This window comes from Canis lupus, chromosome 36, assembly GCF_048164855.1.
Source record: "Canis lupus baileyi chromosome 36, mCanLup2.hap1, whole genome shotgun sequence".
Classification (NCBI taxonomy): Eukaryota; Metazoa; Chordata; class Mammalia; order Carnivora; family Canidae; genus Canis; species Canis lupus.
The window spans coordinates 20,220,787-20,239,193 of NC_132873.1; the positions used below are offsets into that span (position 1 = coordinate 20,220,787).

Consider the following 18,407-nt stretch of genomic DNA (forward strand, 5'->3'; position numbering starts at 1 on the left):
ATCACGTTGGGGATTTAGGCTTCAACATATGAATTTTGAGGGGATGCGATGTTCAGTCCAGAGCATACTTTCTCTTTTTTTTTCATTTCCCCCTCATTTCTCTCTCTTCTTTCTTCTTATATAAACTCTACTTGTTTGTGCATGGATTAACTTATTTAGTCTTTATAAGAATCACCCCCCCAATATATATTATTTTATTATAATCGTCATTTTACAGTTCAGGAAACAGGTACTGTTAGGTAAAATAACTTTCTTAAGATCCTAGAACCAGTAAATGGAATAGCTGGGAATGGAGTCAGTCTGGCTTCAGACTATACTGTTCAACTTCCTCTCACATCAGAGCTTCCTATGTTAAGAGTTTGCTTCTCTTTATAGCTAAGCTTCTTACAATCTTAAATGTATTTCAGAGTTTGCATTATTTAAAGTGAGCAGCACTATTTCATGTAGCCATAGGGATTCATTGATTAGGCCATTCATTAGTCCTAATAGTTAAATTTTAGTGAAGTCCTAAACATTTCCCCTGTGCTCCATATTTGTTAACCGTCAGTTTTAATCTTTAAAACTTTTTGCTGAAGTCTTGAGTATTGAAGATAGTTCTTTAAGCATAGTTTAAAAAAAGAACACAAAAAATCAGGCATAGGTTTGCTAAAGGCAATCTATGCTATTTGTTTTACTTTGCAAATAGTTTTCCTGAGCTTGCCAAGTTTTCAAGAATTTTGTATATCCACTTAAGGAAAACTTGAAATTAATGCTGGAGAATAGTATAAATTAGTAAGTTGCTTATCTTTATTAGCATAATCAAAGTCTTTTTTCCTTTTTTTAAATAGGAGCTGTTAGTTTGAGCATATTAAGAGGAGAATTTTAATGGAACTCTAATGGAAAGTTTGGGAATGTTTCAGTAATAACTACATAGAAAACTGTACAAGGAAACAAAAGCAAAACATGTTAAAGGAAAATTTATATATATATATATAAAATTTATATATATAAAATATACTGGAAGGATGAAAATTTATATATATATAAAATATACTGGAGGGATGAAAGGAAGAGAACTATGAAAATTGTAGGGGAGGGTGTTGAGAGCTAATATTTTTCTCTCACAATAAGCAGTTAATTGATAGTATCTAAAACTAAAATATCACTTAATATAAGCATGTTACTTAGAAACATGGTTTCAGGGCAAAAAAAAAAACCAAAGAAATCCCTTTAAAAGCTTGAAAGATAGTTTCTGAGGAGTGAAATTTTGCAAAATCATGCCCAGGATTTACTTTATAGAGGTATGACTGAATGATGACATGGAGGGGCTCATGCCATTGATAGAAGGGTGGAAAGGAAAACACTACACTACATAGAGCTTCAGGAGAAGCGTCCAGGTGGTCAGGAAACAAGACAGAAGTGAGGAGAGACCCTAGACTAAAGCCTTTATTGGGGTTTTCTTGAGAAAGCGCTGCAGAACAGAAATTTAAGATTGGCTAGTTTGAATAATTCTCTCAGGCTTTAGGCTGTAGGGAAGTCCCTAGTTACTTGGTTCCTGGTCCCGGGATGATTTAGGGCCAGGGAAATACTGGCTCCATGTGAGAGTTAGATAAGGAAGTGGTTAGGGCTATAATTTGGGATTGGTTTGCATATGAAAGATATGCTTCCATCTCACTAAACCCTTTGCTATCTGTAAGAATTGACTAGCCCAGGGAGGGGAAGTCTGTCTCTGGCCAGGCTTTTTAGGATGTCAAGACATCATAAAATACAGAAAAAAGGATTAAACATGCGAGAAAAGAAAGTTGTTTTTGTTTGTTTTAACCATTATAGAACTCTTTGATTTTTTAAACTACGTATTATATAACTATGATAAAATTACACATTATATTTTGGGATACATTTTATCAATAAGTTATTTAACAGAGACTGAAAAGGATGTTGGTTGTCTTTTGATATTGGCTATTTGGGTTATCTAGATTATCTGAATTGGATATTGAATTACCTTTTATTTTTTATTTTATTTTATTTTTTAAAAGATTTTATTTGTTCATGATAGAGAGAGAGAAGCAAAGACACAGGCAGAGGGAGAAGCAGGCTCCACGCAGGGAGCCCGATGTGGGACTCGATCCTGGGACCCCAGGATCGTGCCCTGGGCCAAAGGCAGGCGCTAAACCGCTGAGCCACCCAGGGATCCCCTGGATTACCTTTTATACTATAGTTTCAGTAGGGTGTGGAAACTAAACTTTTGTGTAGAGTTAAAAAGAGAATGTAGGCAGTGCATGTTTCAAAAAACTGTAATTGATGTTATACATAAACAAGATCCTGATTTTTGCTGACGTTAGGGTATCTGACTATGTGATTGAAAAGTTATAAGGCTAATAATATGTGAAAGCTAACCATTTAGGTTTATTAGGGTGTATATAACAAAATATAGTTTTACACCTATAGTGTATTTATTCAGAAATTATATCTGAAATTCAGACTGCAAATGTGATCATTCTTTTTGCATGTATTTTGTTTCAAGGTTCCCAGGCGTCAAGATGATGTGCGGAATAATATTTTCTTGGAACTAATGCAATATGACAAAATAGAAAAATACCCTCTCTTGTTAGGGAGTATTCAGGTACACCTTTATGAAGTAATTCAGGTATGTATTCAGATTATCTTTACCACCTTGCTATCACGTTATCCAGTTTGTTGGTGGTGGTATTTATCTGTATCTGATAGACTCCTTTTGGTTTATTTTCTACTTTCAAACTCATATGCTTATGAAACAATGTCTCCCTCTGGTTATATATATTTTTTTAAAGTTGGCTTAGAACAGCATAATATATTTAAAAATCAATTGTGTGTGGGGGAAAGATACAAATTAAAAGACTTAGCATGTTTTATTATGTTTTCTGGAATTTCAAAAAATATTTATTTATTCATGAGAGACACAGCGACAGAGACAGAGAGAGAGAGAGAAGCAGTGACATAGGCAGAGGAGGAAGTGGGCTCCCTACAGGAAGCCCAATGTGGGGCTTGATCCCTAGACTGCAGGATCACACCTTGAGGCGAAGGCCTACACTCAACCGCTGAGCCACCCAGGCATCTCTCTAGAATATTTTTAAACAGGACTCAAACGATAAACTCTGTCTCTTATTTGACAGCCCAAATTTCAGTTCTTTTACTCTTAGCTGGGCTCCTTGCAGTCTGCCCTGTGCATGTGTTGTTTAGAGGTTAGCCAGAGTTTGGGGCAGGGTTTATACACAGATTTCATTATTCCTCCCCTCTTGCTTTCTCCTATCTCGGATTACCCTCTCACTTCCCAGCAGCCATACTGTCCTGAGCTCAAAGGAAGAGAACTGATAGTGAACAAATATAAACAATCTGAAGGAGTATTTGTAGGATGCAAAGCAAGGAAGCCTTCAAAGACTTATGAAGTTATGTCAAAAGACAGAAGAGACAGATTGCAAGAGTCTCCTGTTGGCTAATTTCAGGATAATTTGAATATCAAAGAGATCAGTACAAGTTCTGAATAAAGAAAAATCCAGAAGTCCTGTTGATCTCAAAAAAAGAAGAAAAGAGCCAGGGAAGAAAAATGGAATTTTGAAATTTAAAACAGAAGAATGCCACTTAGTGTAGAAAGAATGATAGAATTACAGGTTGACTATTTTTGCAGTCCTTTATAGCGAATGATGGTTGGTTCAATCAAGACTTAGCAGTGCTACTTAAAGCATGAGATAAAAGGTTATTGGGAAACAAGAAATTTCCACGACACCACTGTAACAGTCTACACATTAATTGTTGCAGTGGGGAAAAGGTGCCTTTACAACAGAAGTTTTGGTTACCACTTTAACCAAGAGCTTGAAGTTAGCTTGAAGTTAGGTAATTGTGGATAATTTAACATCATATGCATCCTATGTCAGTGCATGTCAGTACAATATGAAGTATACAGCATTGCCTCGGAATTGTTCTCATCAAAATGTTTACCCCAAATCTAACCAAGCTGAGTCTAGATCTAACTTTCAGTTCATAGGAATTTAGGAGATAGGGAAAAAGTTAGACAATACCATGATGATATAAGATGAATACATAATGTGGGACATACTAGCTTAGATTCTAAAAAGCTAAGGTCAGGGAGTGCCTGGATGGCTCAGTGGTTTACGCGTCTGACTTTTAATTTACCTCAGGTCATGATCTCAGGCTCATGGGATCAAGCTCCACATTGGGCTCAGCAGGAAGTCTGCTTGAGAATCCCTTCCCCCTGCTCGTGTACTTGTTCTCTCTCTTTCTAAAACAAATACATAAATCTTTAAATTTGTTGATGGGTATTTGGATTGTTTTCTGTTTTTTACTATTATACTCATTGTTGCAGTGAATTTTCTTGAAACTGTCTTCCATTGCATATATGCAAAAAGTCTCTATAGTATGATGAATTGCTATGTCATATGGCAAAGAGACCATTATTATTTAATGAGCAGAGTAGTCAGGGGAAGCAATTTTGGTTATTTATAGGTTTCCCCAAAAAGCCTTATGATTTTAGGTGTGGTGTGTTCAAGATATGCTGTGTGTGACATCTGTCAGTATCTTTCTTTTTTTTCTTTTCCTTTTTTTTAAATTTTTATTTATTTATGATAGACAGAGAGAGAGAGGCAGAGACACAGGCAGAGGGAGAAGCAGGCTCCATGCACCGGGAGCCCGACGTGGGACTCGATCCCGGGTCTCCAGGATCGTGCCCTGGGCCAAAGGCAGGCGCCAAACCGCTGCGCCACACAGGGATCCCTGTCAGTATCTTTCTGTAGGCACTTCTACCTTCACTAAGAATTGTTTCACGGCACCTGGGTGGCTCAGTCAGTTAAGCATCTGCCTTCTCAGGTCACGATCTCAGGGTCCTACGATCGAGCCCCACATCAGGCTTCCTGCTCAGTGTGGAGTCTGCTGCTCTCTCCACACCTCTGCTCCTACTCCTGCTCTCTCTTTCCCTATTTGTATAAACTAGGCCTAATGAAGAATAAGCCTCATGGATGAATTTGGCCCACTTTAAATAGACGCATGGCTTTTTTAATATTTTTGAGACAATTGTAGTTTCACATGCAGTTGACAGAAATAATACAGAGAGATCCTTTGTATCCCTTACTCAGTTTTCCATGATGGTACCATCTTTCAAAACCAGGGTACAGTATTGCAACCAAGTTAGAGAATGTGCCACTTCTACCAGGATTCCTCAGGTTGTTGCCTTTTATAGCTACATCTTCTTCCCTCCTGCCTCTGCCCCCTCCTTTAACCCTTGCCAACCACCAATCTGTTCTTCCTTTCTGTAATTCATTTCCAGGATATTATATAAATGGAATCACATAGTATGTAACATTTTAGTTTTTTTTTTTTTTTTTTTTTCACTCAATGTACTTCTCTGGGAAGTCATCTAGGTAGTTGCATGTATTACTAGTTCATTTCTTTTTTGCTGTTGAGTAGTACTGCAGGGTGTGAATGTTCCATGGTTTGGCCATCTGCCCATTAGAGGACATCTGGGTTTCCAGTTTGGGGCCATTCTGACTAAAGTTGCTATAAACGTTCATGTATAGGTTTTTGTGTGGACATAAGTGTTCATTTCTCAGATAAATTTCTGGTTTGTAAGATAGTTGCATGTATAATCATTATAGGAAATGCTGTTTTCCAGAGTGGTGAAACCATTGTACATCTTCACCAGAAATAAATGATCAGTTTCTGAGCATCCTCATCAGCATTTGGTGTCCTCACCATTTTATTCTTTAGCCATTCTGATAGGTGTGTGATGTCTGCCATTGTACCATCAGCTGTTATTTCCTTTATTATATGACTTCACCAGAAACTGAGAGGGCCAATGTTAAATAGGTTCTGCAGATTGCTAGGTTTTGGGGGTGGAGAGGATGTGTGAACAAGGTGCTGACGTTTTCACTAAAGGAGAACTAGTGACCAGAAAGTCTGAAACATACCAGACAGCCTGAAGTTTAAAAATGGAAAACTGTTAATATCTACATGAACTAATACAACCTAGAAGCAATAGAAGAGGAGTGTGAAGGTTGCTCCTTACTTCCTGGCCTTGAAGTAGGTGGGCCTTTCCTTGAGGAGCCTGTGAGGGAAGTAGCATCTTTAGTGGTGAGCCAAGGCTTAGGTAAAGCAAAGAGGCAATGTCTGGTAGAGCAGTTAAAGGTGTAAGGTTGTTTGTTAACCATGGAATAGGGAGAGATTCCATGAACTGCAGTGGAAAATGTTGGGAAGAAAGGGAACCATGGGATGGTGGATTAGATGGGAGGACTGCTAGCACAGTAGACATGACCAGAGGTGATGTGATGACCAAGGATACCTAAGGTTTACCTGGTGAAAAAGATCCCAACAGTTCCTGGGGGATAAGAGAGGCACTCAGTTCTGTCATGAGTCCACTCTTTGTGCACATTTATGTTAAATCCAACTAAAGGAGTACAGGCATGGCAGTTCCTTTAAGACTTGAAGAAAGGGGAACTATAATCAGCACAACCATTTTTGTCTAAATTATAAATGTAAACAATAACTTGTTTTTGGTGCAACCTGGAATTTTTATTTTCTTCCAAATGTATTTTAGCTACTAAGTTAACACATGCATTAAAAATCATTACCTGATTTTTCAAAATTTATGAGATGGTTAAGGTTATCATCTGTATGGCTTCATGAGTGACTCTCTATTTGAGAATTTTACTCTTTTTTACTCTTTTCCAGAAAGGGCGTTTTATTGAAGAATTTCACATGTTGCATAAAAACACAGTAAGAATTTTATTGAAATTTCCAAAGTTTTGTACATGCACTTAACATTTCATATAGCTTTACTCTGATACTGTTTTAACTTCTGTTAATGTTTTTATTCTCCTGTTACCCTATCACTGTTTGAATTAATGGAAATGTATTAAATAGAAAGAACAATATTTACTCACACAGTCTTCATCTCCACCTTTTTTTTTTTTTTTTTTTTTAATGCTGCTACCTTACTGCTAACTGATGAACAGGAAAATTGAAATCATTGACTAAGAGACTAAAATGTCCTAATTTCTTCTTTGATTATGTGTCCTAGAGAAAAAGAGTTTCTAAAGGGTGTTTTTACAGTTCTTGCTTGAATTTCTTTTTAAATACTTAAAATTATTGTTTTGATTAATATTCTATTCAGAGAGACCTCTGTCATCAATAGCCAGAACAGGGACAAGGAGCTTTATCAAAAAGAATGATGGACATTTGAGATCATAACCTCTGACACCCTCCTTCATTTCACATTTGAGCAAGCTTGGATTCAGAAAGATGAAATCACTTGTCTAAATAAAAGTGTTATCTGGAAGTGGAGATAGGGGAAATGTGAGTAAATACTTTAAAAACATACACATGTATATGTATCTCTGTGTGTATATATATATACACACATATATACATATACATGTATATATATATACATATACATATATGTGTGTGTGTATCTCAGGGTAACCCTACTAATTATAAGTTGATATTTCCTATATTATAATCATATAATACTTTTTAACAAAGTTTTTAACATTTCAGGAACTCCATAGATTCTTCTATAGGAGTTCCTTGTGTAGCTTATTTTTTCAATCAGGAGATTTATGCTTTAGTTTTTCTGAGAGATTTGTGAAGTAAAAATATTACTTGCTACCCCTTTTTCATTAGAATATCTTTCTGATTAACCAATAAAATAAATTTGCCATGTGTTTAGTTTATCTGTAAGGTGGAGGTGGAATTTATGTTCTCCTATGGAAACTTTGGTTATGGATTTTCACATCAGGTTAGTTCCTCTCTTAAAAATTATTCTATAACTCTTCAGTCAAATCTGAGCCTCTCTTCTTTCCAGTTTGATAAATTTTCAAAAATACATATATTTTTTAAATTATTTATTTATTTATTCATGAGAGAGACACACACACACAGAGGCAGAGACACAGGCAGAGGGAGAAGCAGGTTCCACGCAGGGAGCCCAATGTGGGACTCCATCCGGGACTCCAGGATCACACCCTAAGCCAAAGGCAGAGACGCTCAACTACTAAGCTACCCAGGGACCCCTAAATACGTATTTTTTTAAAACAAATATTTTTAAAGGAATGCTGTTTTTCTCCAACCTAAGGAAAAAAATGAAACCATCATTTTTATTTGCATATGCATTTAAAATAATATTTTATTCAAAATGCCATTATCAGAAAACTTGCTTTTTTTTTTTTTTTAACATTTATTTATTTACTTATTCATGAGAGACACAGAGAGAGAGAGCGAGGCAGAGACATAGGCAGAGGGAGAAGCAGGCTGCATGTAGGAAGCCTGACGTGGGACTCGATTCTAGGACTCCAGGATCACACTCTGGGCTAAAGGCGACACTAAACCGCTGAGCCATGGGGGCTGCCCAGAAAATTTGCTTTTGTGTGTTCATTTGAAAACAAAATTATTTCAACTGTATAAGAAGTGCAGGCTGTTTTTTTTTTTTTTTTTTTTTTTAAGATTTTATTTATTCATTAGAGACACAGAGGCAGAGGGAGAAGCAGGCTCCATGAAGGGAGCCTGATGTGGGACTTGATCCCAGGACTCCAGGATCACGCCCTGGGCCAAAGGCAGATGCTTAACCGCTGAGCCACCCAGGCGTCCCGAAGTGCAGGTTTTTATATCTAAAAATGCTTTTTAAAAATGGAGTCATTTATTATACTCATATAATGTTTTACTCTGATCGTATATACTCCTTCCCCACTCCCCCACCCCCCATGGTTATTTCAATGTCTGGTATTATTTGAGCACTCCTTGATTTATCGAGAGAGTAATATGTTCAAAGAAGTTATCTTCCTAGCTTTGTCCTGCCCCTTTAAATTCATTACATATACTCATGTTCCAATGAAAATTTTAGTACATTAACCTGTGTCCTTAGGCTAGATTATTTTTGTACATTAACCTATGTCCTTTTATTATGTCCTTAGGCTAGATTTCTAGAATGGAAATTATTGTCCAAAACAATGACCTTGTCAGGGAATTGTTTTAAAAATGTTGTAGCAACATATATTCTCACCAAGTGTTTGAAAGAACTCTTCATATCCCTGGGTATTATTACAACTTTGGACCATTTATAAATCCAGTCCCATCAGTGCTGCTGTTATACAGGGGATATGATCCCTATACTTTGCATATAATTTTTCATTTCATTTTTTTGCTATTTTTTATAGTCTTGGTTGTCTTTTTTATTAGGAATTGAGAGTGGGTATATTACTCTTATTAAACAGTCTGCCATTATGTTTACTAAGTAACCCCAGGTAAAATGTTATTCTAAAATTTTGCCTGTGGTACATCATAATGATTTTTAATGCATTTCGAATCAGAACTAAGTAATACACAGAATAAAGCCACTAGGCACAATCTTTTTTCCTTCTTTGATTTTTCTTTCTATTCCTCCTGCCTATTTATTTTCTTATGAATTGGGTCTTGTAGGGACTGTAACTGATTAGTCCCTTTCATGACATAGTTTATAAGCACCAACTTCAGAGGTAGGTTTTGTGTCTGAATATAAGTAAAACATGTAATAATCACATTTTTTGGGAGATATCTCCTTTTCAGATAAAACTAGGCAAGTTTTGTTTTACATAGGTAGATTCTACTGAAAACAAGAAACAGATATTGTGTGGAAAAGAGTGAGAAATATAATAAAAATTATTGATTTTGATTTTATGTCTATGAACTTTTTTTTTTTATTTATTCATGAGAGAGGCAGAGAGAGAGGCAGAGACACAGGCAGAGGGAGAAGCAGGCTCCATGCAGGGAGCCTGATGTGGCACTTGATCCCAGGACTCCAAGATCACGCCCTGGGCCAAAGGCAGGCGCTAAACCGCTGAGCCACCCAGTGATCCCTATGTCTATGAACTTTTCAGTAATATAGACCCCTACTCACCTGTCTTGATAATGTAAAAAGAGTACAACACTGGGGGCAGATAAAGCTGCATTCAAATCCTGGCTCTGGTGTGTATTGGGTAACCTTGAACAAATTACTGATCCTCAGCATTTTTTGTAAAATGGACACAGTTACCTACATCATAGGATTATTGAGAGGATTAAAAATAATATTACAGATTCAAGGTTCTTGGCAGATACCTAGTGTCAATAAATGGTAGTTCTTTCTTCCTCTCTTAGTTCCATTTCTTTTTATACGTATTTAAGGCCTATTCTGTAGTCCTGGAGGATAGTAGTATTAGAGTGAACTATAATTGTAACTAAGCAGTGTTAAAATACGCTTACCATTTTCTTCAGTTAAAACCTCTTCAGAAAATTATTGAGCCATCCATGTTTATGAATATTGCACCACCTCCAGAGAGAATAGATCCTGTGATGTAAGTGTTTGAAGTCTTATTTACACAATCAGATTACGTAGCATTAAAACATTTAATCCATTTGATGGACCATTTTGATTGCCTTTTTTTTTTTTTTAAAGATTTTATTTATTTAATCATGAGAGACACAGAAAGAGAGAGAGGCAGAGACACAGAGGGAGAAGCAAACTCCATGCAGGGAGCCCGATCCTGGGACTTGATCCTGGGATTCGATCCTGGGACTTGATCCTGGGACTCGATCCTGGGACTTCAGGATCACACCCTGGGCCAGAGGCAGGCACTTAACTGCTGAGCTACCCAGGCATCCCGCCATTTTGATTGTCTTAAGACATAGCCAGAATGGGCTAGACTCCAAGGTAAAGAGAGCAATGAATTGTTTTTGCTTACTAAGGTGGGAGAAATCTTGGGTTCCTGGGTATAGGCTTGGAGAAAGGAGGTGAAGAGGCCTCGAGATGAGATAAAAGAGAGTGTCATCTTCATGGCTGAAGGAGGGAAGGCAGGGTTAAGATAATAAGGAAAGTTGGCTAGTTGAGGTACCCTTTTCTAGAAGGAGGTGAGGGATTTATAAGATCAAAATGTCTATTAATTGTCAGTTTTCCTTACAGTATAGTAGGGTTACCTCCATTCCACACATTCTAATGGTTACTTCTAAATCTTTAGTAAAAAGTTCATGTTAAAAAATATCATTAGCAGGGATCCCTAGGTGGCTCAGTGGTTTAGCGCCTGCCTTCGACCCAGGGATCCTGGAGTCCTGGGATCGGGTCCCACATCAGGCTCCCTGCATGGGGCCTGCTTCTCCCTCTGCCTGTGTCTCTGCCTCTCTCTCTCTCTCTCTGTGTCTCTCATGAATAAATAAATAAAATCTTTAAAAAACCCAAAAAACAAAAATGTCATTAGCAAACCAAAAGTAACTTAAAATATGTCAACTGCTCTTAAAATTTCAACAATAAAAATAGATTAAAGAGAAATGAGCACCTGAGATGGAAATTTAATCTATGGTGCTATCCAAGAATAAGAAATAGAGAAAATGGAATTGAGGGAATTGGGTATAGGATGGGAATTTATATTCTGAAATGCTTATTGTCCTAGAGTCTCACCAATACTGGGTATTATCATTAAATAAATTTTGTTCACTTGATACTGGTCATTTGTTGAAATAGTAAAATTTGAATGTTTTATGTTTATCAATCATTATTTCTTTATTCACTGATTGATTCAATAAGCATTAATTAAATATCTACTATACCCCCAAGCCATTGCAGATAGTAAAATAAGTAAGACCTGGTCCCTGCCCTCTGGTAGCTCATGGTTTAGTGCAAAGGTAACTTGTGAAAAGAGATTATTATAATACAAATGAGATAAGAACCCTCCTAGAGGTAAACATAAAGAACTGTGGGACATAGCGTGTGGGATAATGGTGAAAGGAACATAAAAGTTGGGTCACAGCAAATTTATTGAAATGGACTCACTAAGCAGAGATTCTGCATTTAATGTTTCAGATAAAGAGGTTAGAAAAGACTGGATTTGGTTGTTTGGTTGCAGAAACATGAACCAAAAGATGCCCACATGGGTGAATTGGAAATGCCAAACCTGCCTTGGTTTAATGTAGAAGGAAGATATTCAAAGGGTTAGAGAGATGGTGATGTTGGTATAGATTTCTTTTTAAGACTTACTCACTCACCCTGGGAGGTTCCAGAAGATACACCTTTCACCATGACTGTGAGAAGTAAATTTGTGAGGGGAGCCCCCCCGTGAAGAGCTATGTGATTGCTCTTCTCTGTTAGGCAGCTCCCACCTTACAGTGGGAGCTGTGGTCACTGAACTGGGAAACCTAAATGCAATGGGAATATAGCATCCTGAAGTGGCAGGGCCAAGTGATGGCCCACAACCACCTAAGGCAAGATGGCGTGGTTATTGCAATGGACAGTAGAGTCAAAGCAGTAATCAGAATAGTTTGACTCACACAGACCTCTGACATTGGCTAGTTGATCATTTCAAGTTCCTAGAAATAAAATGTATAGGGAGCCTACTAAATTCTTACTTAATTTGTATAAGCAGAGAAGTTCTATATCAAGTGAATAAAAGTCTCACCTGAGTAAAAAATGTACTATCGGTCCTCAGTCAAATCCCAGATTTGAGCCAGTTTGCAGACCCAAAAGCCTTCAAGTGAAGGGGAGGCTTGGTCCCCTTAGAGATTCTGGTTAAAAAAAAAAAAAAAGAGATTCTGGTTAACTGACAAAAATTTATAATGTTAATCTTTCTCCCAGCTTTCCCAAAAGGGAGGGAGAGGCTTTTACCAGAGTAACTGCATTAGGGAAAAGGAAATAATCAGACCTTTCAAAGACTACTGGACTCTTGCTCTATACTGACCCTAGTTCCAGAAGATCCAAATGGCACCGTTGTCCACCTGTCAGACTAGGGACTTACAGAGAACAGGTGATTAATGGAGTTTTAAACCCATCCTGTGATTATTTCCCCAGTTCCAGATTGCATATTTGGAATCGACAAACTTAGCAGTTGGTGAATCCCTACATTGGTTTCCTGTCTTGTGGACTGAGGGATATTATGGTGGGAAAGTCCAAATGGAAGCCACCAGAGAGCTACCTCTATCTAAGAAAATAGTTAAGCCAAAAGCAATACCACATTCATGGAGGGATTGCAGAGATTAGTGCCATTATCAAGGACTTGAAAGACGCAGGGGTGGTGATTCCCATCACATCCCCATTTAGCTCACTTATTTTGACCTATGCATAAAATATCTTGGAGAATGATAGTAGGTTGTTGTAAGGTTAACCAGGCTGTGATTCCAATTGCAGCCGCTGTACCAGATGTGGTTTCATTGCTTGAGCAAATTAACACATCCCCTGGTACCTGGTATGCAACTGTTGATCTGGCAAATGCTATTTTGCTCATATAAAGACCATCAGAAGTAGTTTCTTTGATCTGGTAAGGCCAAGCAATATACCTTCACTATCCTACCTCAGGTATATTAACTTCCCCAGCCTATGTCATTAATTAAGTTCACAGGAATTTTTTATTTTTTTTTGTTTTTTTTTTTTAAGATTTTATTTTTTAAATTTTTATTTATTTATGATAGTCACAGAGAGAGAGAGAGGCAGAGACACAGGCAGAGGGAGAAGCAGGCTCCATGCACCGGGAGCCCGACGTGGGATTCGATCCAGGGTCTCCAGGATTGCGCCCTGGGCCAAAGGCAGGCGCCAAACCGCTGCGCCACCCAGGGATCCTTTTTTTTTTTTTTTTTTTTTTAAAGATTTTATTTTTTTAATTTTTATTTATTTATGATAGTCACAGAGAGAGAGAGTTTTTTTTAAAGATTTTATTTTTGAGATCCCTGGGTGGCGCAGCGGTTTGGCGCCTGCCTTTGGCCCAGGGCGCAATCTTGGAGACCTGGGATCGAATCCCACGTCGGGCTCCCGGTGCATGGAGCCTGCTTCTCTCTCTACTTGTGTCTCTGCCTCTCTCTCTCTCACTCTCTCTCTGTGACTATCATAAATAAATAAAAAAAATTTTTAAAAAATAAAGATTTTATTTTTTTAATTTTTATTTATTTATACAGGAATTTTTTAAACAAGATTTATTCATTTTAAAGAGAGAGCATGGGGAGGAGCAGAGAGAGAGGGAGAGAAAACGTCCCAAGCAGTCAGTCCCCACACTGAGCACAGAGCCTGACACAGGGCTTGGTCTCACATCCCTGAGATCATGATCTGAGCTGAAACCAAGAGTCAGATGCTTAACTGACTGAGCCACTCAGGTGTCCCATAGTTCACGGGTATCTTGATTGCCTTTCCCTAATACAAGATATTACACAGGTCCATTACAGCGATAACCGTTATGCTGATTGGACCTGGTAAATAGAAAATAGCAACTAATCTAGACTTCTGATAAGATATTTGCATATCAGAGGGTGGGAAGAATTCTGACAAAAATTTAGTAGTCTTCATTGAAATTTTTAGGATCCAGTGGTCCCGCACCTACTAAGGTGGAGGATAAGTAATTGTATCTGGCCCCTCCTAGAACCAAAACAAAAGCATAATACCTGGTGGGCTTTTTTGGATTTATTATTTGGGTGTACTACTCTGGCCCATTTATCAAGTGACCTGAAAAATATATTTACATAGCAAATATATTTTCTTCTCTCATATCCCCTTATCATGTAACATTAGCTATATTGACTTTATACTGTAACACTTAAGTATTGTTAAATTTAGATCATACTATTTAAGTTTCAGGATATTAAGAAAAGTAAACATCACCCAAAGACTTTATATTCTTTTTTGGGGAAGAGGTTAGTGAATTTTTGGTTGTATGCAGGATAGTTGTATTATGTTAAGTGGAATTATGACGTGTTATTGTTCTCATTTGGAGATTAAATATGTTTTAAAGATAGGCTTAAGGGTGCCAGGTTGATAAGAGGTGGGTGGACTTGTGATGATCAATTTCACTTGACTAAGCTGCAAAATAGAGATTTGGATCTAGAGATTGGGAGAGAGATCTGGGCTCAAACACTTTCTACTTCTCATTAGAACCTCAGGTCCTTATCTCCTTTCTCATCCCTGCTGCCCATCTTAATAGTAAGAATGTTCAAGAGAGTACTTCTGTCAGGATGTCTGACCTTTGTCTTTTTTCCTAGCTCTACCTTCTGATGGTTCAAGGTAGATAGATGAGCTACAGTGTACAAGAGAGAATGATTTTAAGTGTGCTTTTGTATAATTGCAATATTTAACATTATAACCATTTGGCAGAAATGTTATTACACCACAACCAATAGAATATCCAGCATTCCTATCCCCAGACCTGAATGTTACCATTGGGATGCCACCTGCAGTGTCCCAATCCAACCAGCCACCTGTAGTGCGACTTGAGAAACTTCAGCAACAACCTCGGGAAAGGTAAAAAAGAAAAGAAAAGAAAAAAAAATCTTCATCTTATTTATGTGTTAGTGGTACGTTAATTTTTTCTTTTGGGACATGGGCTTTAGGTATTTGTTTGGAAAAGTCAGTGTTGGGGATCCTGGGTGGCTCAGTGGTTTAGCGCCTGCCTTTGACCCAGGGCATGATCCTGGAGTCCCAGGATCGAGTCCCATGTCTGGCTCCCTGCATGGAGCCTGCTTCTCCCTCTGCCTGTGTCTCTGCCTCTCTCTCTGTCTCTCATGAATAAACAAATAAAATCTTAAAAAGAAAAAAAAGGAAAGTCAGTGTCTAGTGCCCCTGTAATACATATGGTGGTACACTTTGTTGTGTCCTATAAATAAATCCTTTAAGCTATCTTTACTTTTTTTTTTTTTTTTTTTTGCTCTTCTGATTGAATAAATTCCTTTGCCTTGTCTTTGAGTTTGCCAATCCTTTCTTCTACATCTAGTGCTCTTGGATCCTTCTATTGAATTTTTCAGTCCAGTTATTTTGTTCTTTAGCTCTATGATTTCTGTTTGGTACTTTCCTATATTTTATATCTCTTTGTTGCAATTCTCGTTCTGTTTATGAATTTTTCTCCTGACCTCAGTGAGCATCTTTATTATCACTATTTTGAATTTTATATCAGGTAAATCAGATTTTATTAAGGTCTGTTTTTTCTTATTTATTTCTTTGAAACTTACGTTCTGAAGTTTTATCTTGCTATTCTGTTCTTGTTATCCTCTTCATTTATCCTGACTCTGTGTTGGTTTCTGACCATTAGATAAAACTGCCAAGTTTCGTAGTCTTGATGGAGTGGTCTCATATAGGAAATGAACCTCATCAATGAACCCAGCCCAAGCTCTTGGGTGTCTTTCAAACCTTTGTGATTGTCCAGGCTGATTTCTTTTTTTCTTAGCAGCTTCCAGTTGTTCAGTGTTTCAAGACTTGTCAGTATCTCAAAGAGGAGAATCTCAGTCATCCTCTAGATTAAGGCTGACCAGCAGCTGAACCCCAGGCAGCTGTTGGGCAAATATGTAACTAGAGCCCTTCCATGGAGAAACTAGAAGATGAGCTTTCTTGTCTGCTCCCTTTGTGCTAGGCCTGTGGATATAGCCACTGGAGTGGAAGTCATTCCTGGACCTGTTAGGAACTGCTTCTTTGTGTGCTGAAGTTCTGTGGGACTGGTGAATGCAAGCCCTATTGGCTATGGCAGCCAAACAATCCAGGGGCCCATCTCTTTGGCAACAGCCACAAAGTCTGGAGTGCCAGATGTCTGTATAAGCTCCTTCCAGGGAGATACTGATGGTTTGGATCGGTCTAGAAGGAGAAGGAGATAGCATCTGCTGGCTTCCAGAGATCTCAAGAAGGATTTCAGTCAACTCCAGGTAGCAGCTTTTAAAGAATGCAGTAGGCATCTTTTGGGAAATAACAGGGAGATGAGCTTATTTTTGTACCACTCCTCTGCTGAGCCCTGAGCGGACAGCATAGTAAGTCCTAGCAAACATGTTAAAAACTTTTTTTTTTCTGTAGCCTTATGGGTCTTGTGGTCACAAGCTTTCAGAAATAGGAGCTTTGGGGGCCTGTCCCTCAGATGGGAGTCTTGAAAGTTGGGATGCTATATGTGTTGTCCAACCCTTTTTCTCCTCAGGGGGACCCTGGGAGTTGGGAGTTGGGAGTTCTGTCCCAATTGTATGACACTGTGCCAGGGGTGGGGCTTATGGTATGTGCCTCATCCTTTCCCATGGATGTGAGTCATTTCTTATTTGCACGATGTGTAGGAGTTGCTCAGCTTATTTCTTTTTTCAGAGAGAATTGCTCTTTGTATAACTGTAGGTACAGTGCATACATGGGAGGAGGTGAGTTCAGGAGCCTCCTCGCCACCATCTTAAACTGGAAATTGCTGGGGCAGCCTGGGTGGCTCAGTGGTTTAGCGCCGCCTTCAGCCCAGGTGTGATCCTGGAGACCCTGGGATCGAGTCCTGCATCAGGTTCCCTGCACGGAACCCTGCTTCTCCCTCTGCCTGTGTCTTTGCCTCTCTCTCTCTCTCTCTCTCTCTCTCTCTCTCTCTCTCTCTCTCATCTCTCATGAATAAATAAAATCTTAAAAAAAAAAACCTGGAAATTGCTAATTTCCTTAATATCTTACCTAATAGTTTACAACTGGATCCTTGTAATTGCTTCAGCATTTAAACAGAGTGTCTCCAGCTGCAGAACCTCAACTTATATAGCTCATAGTGACAGTGACAGCCACTGCTCTAATTTCTCTCATGTAGCTTCACCAGCTGATCTGCCTCTTCCTAGCAAAATGGGTCCCAGTGAATCGTCTTGCTCCTGTCTGTGCTCACTGACTCACATGTATTTTTCTTGCATGCTTTCAAAGTCTAGGGATGTTACTCTGTTCCTTATTTTCTTTGTTCTTATAACTACTTTGGAATTTGGCACTGGTAGTTTTCTGTTACTCAATTTTATATGGAATTAATTTTCCTGAAATTTTTTATAGGAGATTTGGTTTAGAAAGCTTATTGAGTTTCACAGAGCTCCCACTATTGATGTTTTCATTTGGTGTTAAAAAATGAGTTGCTTTCTAAGATTTTCTGGGGCCATATGCCCTGGACTAGAGACCTGGTTGTTCAGTTTTGAGTATTCACAGTGGTTAGACTGCTCCAGTCCTTTTAATGTTTACCATGAATCCTCTGTTCTCACTTTGCTATTGGAAAAAGCAAAATGCTCCCAGTTTCAACTGCTTTTCTCAAATTGGCCTGCTGTAATTTCCCATGACTACCTGTTGGCTATTTTGGGGTTTTCTTATTTTCAGGTCCATCAGATGCTCCCCCTTCCATTTATTTTAAGATTTCGTTATTTATTTAGAGAGTGCAAGCTGGGGGACTGATAGAGGGAGAGAAACCCAAGCAGACTCCTTGCTGAGTGCAGAGCTCCATGTGGGGCACAATCTCAGGACCCTGAGATCATAACCAGAGCTGAAATCAAGAGTTGGATGCCCAACCAACTAAGCTATCCAGGTGCCACCAGATGCCCCATTTATACCTGTTGCTTTTTGACATATGTACACCAATACCTTGAAGGTCTTGTGTATATGTTTTGGGGTTCATAGAGATGCCTTGTCATATGATTGTGTTGTAAATGTTGCCCATATGTTCTTG

General features: G+C 38.3%; 1 protein-coding gene across 17 annotated transcripts in view; it reads left to right on the top strand.

Annotated features, from left to right (window-relative positions):
- Positions 1-18,407, top strand: part of C2CD6 (C2 calcium dependent domain containing 6) — a 131,482-nt gene that overhangs the window by 19,140 nt on the left and 93,935 nt on the right. For 12 of the 17 annotated variants that reach the window (XR_012025080.1, XR_012025081.1, XR_012025082.1 and 9 more), the window contains 5 exons: positions 2,504-2,626; positions 6,697-6,741; positions 7,697-7,765; positions 10,255-10,334; positions 15,098-15,244. Coding sequence is in view for 12 of the 17 variants with exons in the window: in XM_072813302.1 (XP_072669403.1) it covers positions 2,504-2,626; positions 6,697-6,741; positions 7,697-7,765; positions 10,255-10,334; positions 15,098-15,244 (464 nt within the window). In the remaining 5 variants the exon portion in view is untranslated. Of the gene's footprint in view, positions 1-2,503; positions 2,627-6,696; positions 6,742-7,696; positions 7,766-10,254; positions 10,335-15,097; positions 15,245-16,515; positions 16,633-18,407 lie in introns of those variants that run through there. The other 5 variants (XM_072813299.1, XM_072813309.1, XM_072813308.1 and 2 more) reach the window with 5 other exon arrangements.